General features: G+C 38.2%; 1 protein-coding gene across 1 annotated transcript; it reads right to left on the bottom strand.

Annotated features, from left to right (window-relative positions):
* Positions 1-3,235: 3,235 nt before the first annotated feature.
* LOC103710000 (pyruvate dehydrogenase E1 component subunit alpha, mitochondrial-like) lies at positions 3,236-11,181 on the bottom strand. The gene is made up of 8 exons (XM_008795556.4): positions 10,357-11,181; positions 10,159-10,238; positions 6,720-6,797; positions 5,586-5,681; positions 5,421-5,492; positions 5,216-5,269; positions 5,044-5,109; positions 3,236-3,546 (listed from the first exon to the last, which is right to left on the bottom strand). The coding sequence occupies exons 1-8, from the start codon at positions 11,063-11,065 to the stop codon at positions 3,502-3,504; spliced, it is 1,200 nt and encodes a 399-aa protein (XP_008793778.1). The 5' UTR covers positions 11,066-11,181; the 3' UTR covers positions 3,236-3,501.
* Between the last annotated feature and the right edge of the window lie 116 nt (positions 11,182-11,297).

The raw sequence follows: 11,297 nt of genomic DNA, 5'->3' as shown, positions 1-11,297 counted from the left end.
AATATGCAAGTCATGTCCCAAAGCCTCATTTTTTTTTCAAGAGTAAGAAAAGAAACTATCAAATTCTTCTTGAAAAAGATTTTCTTTTAAGGAAAAAAAGTAGAAAAAGATGATGAGAATGGATAGAAAAATAAAAGATTTTTTAAGGAAAAAAGTGGAAAAAGATGAATAGAGAATTTGTGGAAATTCTTTTACCTCCGTGCCATAACCCTTTACATATACAAAATCGGCCAGCCAATGCTGGTCCTAATCTTGGATTTATCTAAGCTTGTCCTCGGCGCATGAGCAACTGAGCATGCACCAACCGTTTATCCGAAAGGACGTTTTCTACCTGTAAGATATTTTTCCACAGAGGGACTGTTCACTAACCTCTGTTCAATTGTCTGTGCTAAAGCAAGGACACCAGTTGCTAGGAAAAGCACCAGGTGTCATGTGGAATAATCTACACAAGCATTCCAATATGCAAGCCTAAGCTATTTCATCATTAATCCATTCTGAGAGCCAAGTCCTAGGTATGCTTGCATCTGTTAACAATGAAATACCTGCAAGGTTTTATATTGAAATACACATGCAATAATAGATTATAACCACCACCTTGCATGGCAATGATGAAAATGTGATGAGGCGGCACCATGATCCCGAGACTAATAAGCAAAGGTTCTAGATATCAAACCAGATATTAATAAGCAAGAGTAACTATATTAGAAACATAGCACCCACAGGGATGTGCTTAATCTGCAGGAGATAGGAATCGATAAGTGGAATTCTTTGAAAACATCTCCAAGAACATAAGTCATTCTGCAGACATAAATCTTTCAGACATGCCATAAAAATATAATTATTATGCAATGCTGCCAATTTTATCACCATAATTTTTAGCACACCATATCTTTGCCAGTGATGGCATCTAGAAAAACAAAAAATCTGGTGCTCTTATGAAATACAAAACAGAGATGCCATATTTAAAGAGGAGTTTTTCTATACAAATTTGAATAGTGGAGAACGCTATGATTATTAGAATCTTAACATTCCACCTTTATTTTTTCTAAACATCTCCAAGATTTATTGCTGTTCACTTCATGGAAGAACAGCTTTCACCTCCTTCCTATCTGCACCAAATACCTGAAATATTGCAAATTCAGCTCGGTCATGGCATACCAATAGTTGTATGCATACTGAAATATTACAAATTCAGCTCAGTCATAGCATACTAATAGTAGTATGCATAATGCAGCAACAAAATTTACTGCTTTCCCTCCCAACGTCCCAACCCATTACCTCATACTAGTTCAGCCTAAAAGGAAAACCTCCAGGCAGCCAAAATTTACAAAAGTACTACAGCAGAACAAGGTATGCAAAACTTAATTCCCAAGCACAATGACCACATAACAAGCTTGTTGCTGGAAGCTACCTTACAGGAGAAGGCTTCTACTGATCCATGTATGTGCTAATACAATACGAGAGGACCACAAATGGAAGGTCTAGAATCTCACACGAGGAAGAGCTAGAATGTTTATACTATAAGTTTTCCACAAGGCTGTCCAACTGCCTAGGCAACCCAAAACAGATCCTTTGAACAGCCTACGCAGCAAGGTGGGTCCTTGGATGAACAGATTCACTTTCTTAGCTATACTGGGCAATATACAACGACATAATATCTAAACTGTTAGTATAATTGGACCACACTTCTATTCTTCTAATATACTTCAGTAAAAAATTGGGGCTTTATGACAATCATGAAGGCTTGAAAATCATCACGGAAGCATTAGGAATTAATACATTTCAAACGCCATGCTCTAAACTACAATAGTAACAACAGAGGGAGGGAAGATCCTTCCCTGATTGACCAAAAACAATATGCATGTCATGTTCCAAAGCTGCTTTTCTTTTTTCTAGTAATAAGAAAGGAAAATATATATATATCCTCAGCACCAATATAAAACAGCACAAGATATACAAAACTTAATTTTCAATCACAATGACCGCAGAACAAGCTTGGTGCCGGAAGTTACCTTAAAGGAAAAGGCCTGTACTAATTCATCTATGTGCTGAGACAATCCGAGAGGACCCTAAAAGGAAGGTCTAGAGTCTCACATGAGGAAGAACTAGATAACTTATATTAAGTTTTTCAACAAGGCTGTCAAACTGCCTAGGTAGCCCAAGACAGAGAACCACTTGACAGACTAGGCGGTAGGTGGGTGCTTGGATGCACAGATTCGTTCTTAGCAATACTGGACATACAAATACAATAATGTGAGATCTAAACGATTAGTATAATCGTACTGCACTTCTGTTCTTCTAATAAACTTCAGTACAAATTCAGATCCACGAAAAACATGAAGGCTTGAAAATCATCATGACAGCATTAAGGAAGAGAGAGGAAGAGAGAGAGAGAGAGAGAGCTTTCCCTGATTGACCAAAAATAATATGCAAGTCATGTCCCAAAGCCTCATTTTTTTTTCAAGAGTAAGAAAAGAAACTATCAAATTCTTCTTGAAAAAGATTTTCTTTTAAGGAAAAAAAGTAGAAAAAGATGATGAGAATGGATAGAAAAATAAAAGATTTTTTAAGGAAAAAAGTGGAAAAAGATGAATAGAGAATTTGTGGAAATTCTTTTACCTCCGTGCCATAACCCTTTACATATACAAAATCGGCCAGCCAATGCTGGTCCTAATCTTGGATTTATCTAAGCTTGTCCTCGGCGCATGAGCAACTGAGCATGCACCAACCGTTTATCCGAAAGGACGTTTTCTACCTGTAAGATATTTTTCCACAGAGGGACTGTTCACTAACCTCTGTTCAATTGTCTGTGCTAAAGCAAGGACACCAGTTGCTAGGAAAAGCACCAGGTGTCATGTGGAATAATCTACACAAGCATTCCAATATGCAAGCCTAAGCTATTTCATCATTAATCCATTCTGAGAGCCAAGTCCTAGGTATGCTTGCATCTGTTAACAATGAAATACCTGCAAGGTTTTATATTGAAATACACATGCAATAATAGATTATAACCATCACCTTGCATGGCAATGATGAAAATGTGATGAGGCGGCACCATGATCCCGAGACTAATAAGCAAAGGTTCTAGATATCAAACCAGATATTAATAAGCAAGAGTAACTATATTAGAAACATAGCACCCACAGGGATGTGCTTAATCTGCAGGAGATAGGAATCGATAAGTGGAATTCTTTGAAAACATCTCCAAGAACATAAGTCATTCTGCAGACATAAATCTTTCAGGCATGCCATAAAAATATAATTATTATGCAATGCTGCCAATTTTATCCCCATAATTTTTAGCACACCATATCTTTGCCAGTGATGGCATCTAGAAAAACAAAAAATCTGGTGCTCTTATGAAATACAAAACAGAGATGCCATATTTAAAGAGGAGTTTTTCTATACAAATTTGAATAGTGGAGAACGCTATGATTATTAGAATCTTAACATTCCACCTTTATTTTTTCTAAACATCTCCAAGATTTATTGCTGTTCACTTCATGGAAGAACAGCTTTCACCTCCTTCCTATCTGCACCAAATACCTGAAATATTGCAAATTCAGCTCGGTCATGGCATACCAATAGTTGTATGCATACTGAAATATTACAAATTCAGCTCAGTCATAGCATACTAATAGTAGTATGCATAATGCAGCAACAAAATTTACTGCTTTCCCTCCCAACGTCCCAACCCATTACCTCATACTAGTTCAGCCTAAAAGGAAAACCTCCAGGCAGCCAAAATTTACAAAACTACTACAGCAGAACAAGGTATGCAAAACTTAATTCCCAAGCACAATGACCACATAACAAGCTTGTTGCTGGAAGCTACCTTACAGGAGAAGGCTTCTACTGATCCATGTATGTGCTAATACAATACGAGAGGACCACAAATGGAAGGTCTAGAATCTCACACGAGGAAGAGCTAGAATGTTTATACTATAAGTTTTCCACAAGGCTGTCCAACTGCCTAGGCAACCCAAAACAGATCCTTTGAACAGCCTACGCAGCAAGGTGGGTCCTTGGATGAACAGATTCACTTTCTTAGCTATACTGGGCAATATACAACGACATAATATCTAAACTGTTAGTATAATTGGACCACACTTCTATTCTTCTAATATACTTCAGTAAAAAATTGGGGCTTTATGACAATCATGAAGGCTTGAAAATCATCACGGAAGCATTAGGAATTAATACATTTCAAACGCCATGCTCTAAACTACAATAGTAACAACAGAGGGAGGGAAGATCCTTCCCTGATTGACCAAAAACAATATGCATGTCATGTTCCAAAGCTGCTTTTCTTTTTTCTAGTAATAAGAAAGGAAAATATATATATATCCTCAGCACCAATATAAAACAGCACAAGATATACAAAACTTAATTTTCAATCACAATGACCGCAGAACAAGCTTGGTGCCGGAAGTTACCTTAAAGGAAAAGGCCTGTACTAATTCATCTATGTGCTGAGACAATCCGAGAGGACCCTAAAAGGAAGGTCTAGAGTCTCACATGAGGAAGAACTAGATAACTTATATTAAGTTTTTCAACAAGGCTGTCAAACTGCCTAGGTAGCCCAAGACAGAGAACCACTTGACAGACTAGGCGGTAGGTGGGTGCTTGGATGCACAGATTCGTTCTTAGCAATACTGGACATACAAATACAATAATGTGAGATCTAAACGATTAGTATAATCGTACTGCACTTCTGTTCTTCTAATAAACTTCAGTACAAATTCAGATCCACGAAAAACATGAAGGCTTGAAAATCATCATGACAGCATTAAGGAAGAGAGAGGAAGAGAGAGAGAGAGAGAGAGCTTTCCCTGATTGACCAAAAATAATATGCAAGTCATGTCCCAAAGCCTCATTTTTTTTTCAAGAGTAAGAAAAGAAACTATCAAATTCTTCTTGAAAAAGATTTTCTTTTAAGGAAAAAAAGTAGAAAAAGATGATGAGAATGGATAGAAAAATAAAAGATTTTTTAAGGAAAAAAGTGGAAAAAGATGAATAGAGAATTTGTGGAAATTCTTTTACCTCCGTGCCATAACCCTTTACATATACATCTGAAAAGATCTCAGATGGATCGGGCATAGGGCTTTCCTGCAAATGGTGAATAAGACAAATTGTTAAGACCATAAGCTTGATGAGCTTAACGAGCAAGACGTAATGACAAGTTGAAAATAATAAATATCAGTGCACTTGTAACCTTGGCTTGTGCAATGGCTTCATCTACTTTTTTTCTGATTTCTTTCTCGATATCCTACACATAATAAAATGGTCAGAGGAAATACGTCGAACTCGCTTGTCACAGTGATGCAAATAATCTTTGTGCTGAGTTATGATACATCTAAAGATGAAGTTTTAATTGATTCTGGAACAACATGTAACTCATTATATTAAATTAATAATACCTTGAGTTCAGAGGCAGATGCTATCTCGTGGGTTAAAATCAACTTTCTGACTCTTTCAATCGGATCACGCTCCTGGGAATTTGTATGGCATACCACAATTAGCCTTCTTAAAAGTGAATTTGTATGAATATAGCAATTACTAGTTACTGCTTGCAATCAACCAACCTGTCTTATGCCAGAGATCTCATCACGAGTACGGTATGTGCTCCCAGGATCAGACATCGAATGCCCATGGTACCTGTAGGTGTCCATTTCAAGAATCTGAAAAACAATCATAAGAAGAACTATATATCAGTGCACCAATTGATTTTCTCATCCGATGAAAAACTTAAGAGCAAATGATGCGGTAAGTATAGAAAACAAGACGTCAAATATGCAACTCTTTTGAATACCCACCAATGGCAATCCTTTAAGTTTCTAATCAAAATGCAAAGGAGAAGTTTCAAATAAACCAAACATAACCAAGCATGGGGGAAATGTGAGTGTGCTAGCATTCATAGAATTCTGTATTGAAAGTAAAGTGTTGATAATGATAAAAAAGAGTACTGTAAAATGACCATCGTATATCATGGAGACAACATGTTTGAGAATTAACAGAGTGTAACAGGTTAAACAATTATGTCACCAGTGTAAAGAGATCCACAGGAAGAATCTGTGTAAACAATTATCAACATTCAATTAACAAATTTAAGAGGACAGATAGATTATCTTACACGTGCTTTTGCCAGTATGTAAATCATCATTTTTATGTTTCCACTCTTTCCTTTTCATTACTTCAAGTGTAACAACTAAACTTAAGTTTCCTCAAAAAAAAAAAGAAAAAAGTAAAATTAAGCTTGCATTAGAAGGGTAATCTCATACAAGAATATTATATTGCTCATAATAAATTCCATCTCTTCAAGATAATTAATATTATGTTTTATCATTTAAAAGCAAAACCTAAATTAGCAGATTGGCTCATGTATCATGACAAGGTGGAACAAATCTAATCCAGATACAAGTTGAAGGTGCACTAGTCATGCATCAAAGAACTTCATGGCTGCTAACTATTAATTTGTGGTAGTCTTTTTTCATGAATTTATTTTATCGTAGTCTTTTTTCATAACTTTAATTTGTGGTAGTCAACTCATCATTTTTGACAAACAATAGTGCAGCCTAAAATCAAGTATTCTAGTACTTTTTGGAACAATAGGAACACATGCAACAGCCAACTTCTTATTCCACATATGAATGAGTATCAAGGCAGATGGCAAGGAAAAATGAAGCATGAATAAAACTAGCGACTGCTTAGGCACTCACAATGGGTCCATTCTTCAGAGCATGTTCCTTAGCAAATTTGCATGCTTGCTTCACAGCAAGAACATCCATTCCATCAACCTGTTTAGCAAAAGAACAAAAATGATGAACATCACTGACAAGCATACGTACTTGATGACTAAGAATCAATATCTACATTGTGTAATTTACAGGAGAATCTATATGATGAACCACACTATTAAAGACAAAATCATATTAGCATATAAAACTAAAATTGCAAGCAAATTTTGCTCACTCTGATCAAACTGGTCTTTATCACATGCACAAGAAAAGCAACAAAGTAATTGCTCGAACGATTTGCTTTATATTCTTGTAGAAGTGAAATATAAGCATAAAATTTAAAGTGCACATCAACTTATTAATTTAGTGTAATGTTTTTTGTAAAAGCGTACAAAATTGGCTAGCTTAATATTTTTTAGTGATAACAGATAACCAAACAATATGAATTTCAGGTCTTTGTACATATCTTTGTTGTTTACATGGTTTTTCTTGTAAGTTACTTAAAACAGGGTTTCTTAAAGGGCAAAAATGAAAGGACTTCAAATATCAAGCCACCAAACTATGGGATTGTTGGTGTTTGTTAAAAGTGAATTAAGAAAGCAAAAGTAAAACAAAAGGGCACGAATAGTAGATCTAAGCACCTTCTCTTGCACAAGAAGATTTCAGCAAAAAGGGTTGTTCCTTAATGCACAGTAGAAAATAGTAACAAAGCATATCCACATTTTCTCAAACAAGAAATATAGACACACGAAATCATATAGATGTTCTCTGTATATGTATTTACACATAAGCCACACATCTTATGTAATGGCATGGAAATTTGAAGCTGTTCATTCAGCAACACTACATCACTGTGAGTTAGAAGTTAGCATGAAGAGTATACAAGCCATCTGAAACAATTGAACTTTCTTAGACAGTCCTCTAGGAAAAAGCACTTTTCAATGACAAAAATCACTTGTCAACAATAGACACTTCAATTTGTCACACAAAATATGAAGTCCAAAGCACTATCGGATTGATACAACCTAACAAGCATTTATTGCATTGAGTCTTTTCAGGAAAGAAAAGCATAATTTGCACAATGTACTTCACTATTTGCCCGTATGCAAGTTTATTTCCTATGAACTAGTAACAGCTGTTGTTTCATTGCACATCATGTTGATGATTATGTCAAACAATATGAAGTTGAACATAACTTCCTCCTAATATCCAAAAGTAGGAAAATAAATTGACAGGCAATGAACAAGAGGCTATCTTTAGGAACTTCAAGGATGTAATGGTCAAGAGATGAAAATTAATTTAATCTAATTGCATGACCTCTATTTTACGGTTCCTGGAACCTAACAGAGAATGACGTATGAGAAAGTCATGTCATTACAATTAGGTAACTGCAAAAAATAGTTGATACTTCTTTTCAAGATAGACACCACTGTAAAGCCTTGAAGGAAAACTACTATTGACAAACTAAAAGGAAGTGGAGTAGAACTTTTCAGAAATGATGTTGTTGCATTAAAGTAACTATCCAAAGATTAGGCAACCTGGATAGCTGGAATAGCTAAAGCATCTATTCAAGAATACATGCTGCTGTAAAGCCTTTAAGGTAGACAACTTTTGCACCTAAAAGAGAGTCCTTGATGTCAAATCTCTATCATTTGTGCAAATGCAACTTGCAGGGAAACATTAATCATATTTGACAAATAGCCTTGACATCAGTCCTCCCGTCCTTTGAGCAGAGAAATACAATAAGCACTATGTTCAATAGTAGGGTGGACAATATACAAGTATATGAGCATACTTTGTGCCTTGCAGCAAAAGTCTCTCAAACAGATCTACTGTCAGTGGCTGAAGGCTGATAATCAATATACACTAATACAAGACCTATGGGAAGTAAGAAAAAGTGAAAAATTAGCCTTCTACTAGCACTTGCTTTCTTACACTAGCTCAGTCAAGCTTCCCCTTCATCTTCCTCTCCCTATCTGAGTACCTTGCTAGCCTGACAGCACTTTCAGAGTCCCCCCTTTTATATTTGATGTAATACACAATATAAATGACTATTAGAGTAAATACACATACACAGTATGACTTACAATGAATCTAACAGCTCCTTCAAACTCATGATAACTCATAAGCCAAGAGTTGGCCCAGCACATAGTGAAAGAGCGTGCCCAAACAAGTCTTTATTAATAAGTCTGTGAGATGCCTAGTAGATAATATACAAAGAAACAGTAGTGCATATTGGTGAATTGTCAAATGGAGTGGTTGTCATTTTTGATGATCTCTGTCCTCCTCTGAAAGACTTACTGGTAAAAGACATGTTTATAGCACTTCAATAATCAGTTAAGATTTTATAGTATAAGTGATCGCAACATCCAAGCAGGAGAAAAATCATAGGTAGAGAACACCTAAACCAGTAATGGACCATAAATTAATCTACATCCTTGATACTGCAGTATGAGAAAAATCATATCTAGAAAACATATAAATTAGTATGTACCAGAGAAAGATTCGCCGTCTTGATACCGGACCGGTACTGATGCCACACTAATACTATATCGGTACGGTAAGGTACGGAGTCTTTCGACATACCTGAGCGTTGGTACGCCTTCCGTACCGGGTTATCCGTATTCAACCGGTGGAGAACGGTACGTTCCGTACCATCCAATTCAGTATCAATAATCCAATACGGTATAGTACTTCCTATACTATCCAGTTCGGATTGATACGGGGAACCATGGACCAGAGCATTACAGCCATCCTTGATGTTACAACAAGCGAGAATTTCTACTATGCCTCAATCTCAGACCAAATTTCTCTTTACCGCAAGGCAAGGCAGGTCTCTATTATATAAACTTTTAAGCATGAGACACATGCTTCATACTCCTAGCAAAGTTCAAGTATTAACAACGAGGGTAAACCCGATCACCTCATATAACCAGTGCCTATCTTTATCTCCATCAGTCATTCTTTTCTCCATCATTCCCTTCCCTTTCAACCCCAAAGTCCTAACAACTGTCAAATTTGAATCGATGACCAATGTGAACAATATTATTCTCCTCTTATGTCATCCCTATTGTTACTCTCCATGGTCAACCCCCCATTTGCAATAGGAATTCTCGAACCACCCTCTTTACTTATCTGTAATAGAAGATAGTGAAACAACAGAGCCTCAGCAGAAGCACCAAAATGACTTGTCACCCGACATAGCAAGTTGAACAAGATTTTTCAGTGACCAACACATACGTATATAGATAGACAGGAAAGATGGATACGCGAATAAAATCCGAGGTGCTAGTAAGAGCATAAGATTAGCATGATGAGAATAGAAAACCAGAACAGATACCAATAACCTTTAGATAAACATTAAATGCATTAACTTTCAGATGAAAATATGACAGAAAAATCTTAAATTTTCGTTCTTAACCTTCAGACCAGGAACATAGTCACCACGCTTGTAGTATGCGGGACTCTTCGAAGCCCTCCATTCGGCAGTCCCCATACCATCTGGAAGGTTGAAAAAAAAAAAAAAGCAAGCAAGCAAGAAAGAAAACAATGAGCACCAGAACTGACAAAAATAAAAAAGCTAACTTGAATACATATTGTATTTCCTTTTACCACTCACAGTGGTTGTTCTCGCAGACCAGGATAACCGGCAAATCCCAGAGCGCCGAGATGTTGAGGGCCTCGAAGAGCTGCCCCTGGTTGGCGGCCCCATCACCATACAGAGCAAAGGTCACGGTCTCGTCCTTGGAGTATTTCTGGGCAAAGGCCAGGCCGCAGCCAAGGGGGACCTGGGCTCCGACGATGCCGTGGCCGCCGTAGAATCCGGCCTCCTTCTTGTAGAAGTGCATGGAGCCACCCTTGCCCTTGGAGCAGCCGGTGCGGCGTCCCATGAGCTCCGAGAAGGCTTCGACGAGCTTGCCGCCGCGGCCGAGGAAGATGCAGTGGTCGCGGTAGGCGGTGATGATGCAGTCGCGCTTGGTGATGGCGGCTTCCATGCCAACGGCGACGGCCTCCTGACCGTCGTAGAGGTGGCAGAAGCCACGGATGAGCTTGGCCTTGTAGAGGGAGTCGGCAGCGATCTCCATGCGGCGCATCACGGCCATGTCCCGGAAGAAGGAAAAGAGCTCCTTCGGGGTGGCCTCGACGGAGCGGGAGGGGGGATCAATCTTGTGGCCGGTGAAGGGCACGCTCGTCTCGATGGTGAGGACGGTTTGGTCGTCTCCGGCGGCGGCCTCGGAGAAGGATCGGGAGAAGGGCGGGGCGGAGAGGGGGCGGAGGAGGAGCTTGGAGACGGTGGAGGTGGAGGAGGCGAGGCGACTGACGGCCATGTTGATTACCACGGTGCGAGAGTGTCTGAGATGGGAAAAGGGGAGGAGGGAGAACCGAGAAGAGGAGGTCGATGATGCGGGCCAAGAGGGGGGTTTGGTATATTTCAGCAAAAAAAGAGGGGGGTTTGGTATATTTCAGCAAAAAAAGAGGGGGGTTTGGTATGTTTCAGCAAAAAAAGAGGGGGGATTTGGTACTACTAGTCTTACCGCGGAGCACGTGTAAGGAAGGTAA

This window comes from Phoenix dactylifera, chromosome 7 (assembly GCF_009389715.1).
Source record: "Phoenix dactylifera cultivar Barhee BC4 chromosome 7, palm_55x_up_171113_PBpolish2nd_filt_p, whole genome shotgun sequence".
Lineage (NCBI taxonomy): Eukaryota > Viridiplantae > Streptophyta > Magnoliopsida > Arecales > Arecaceae > Phoenix > Phoenix dactylifera.
Note: the sequence above shows the minus strand (reverse complement) of the source record. Positions and strands in the feature narration are given on the sequence as shown.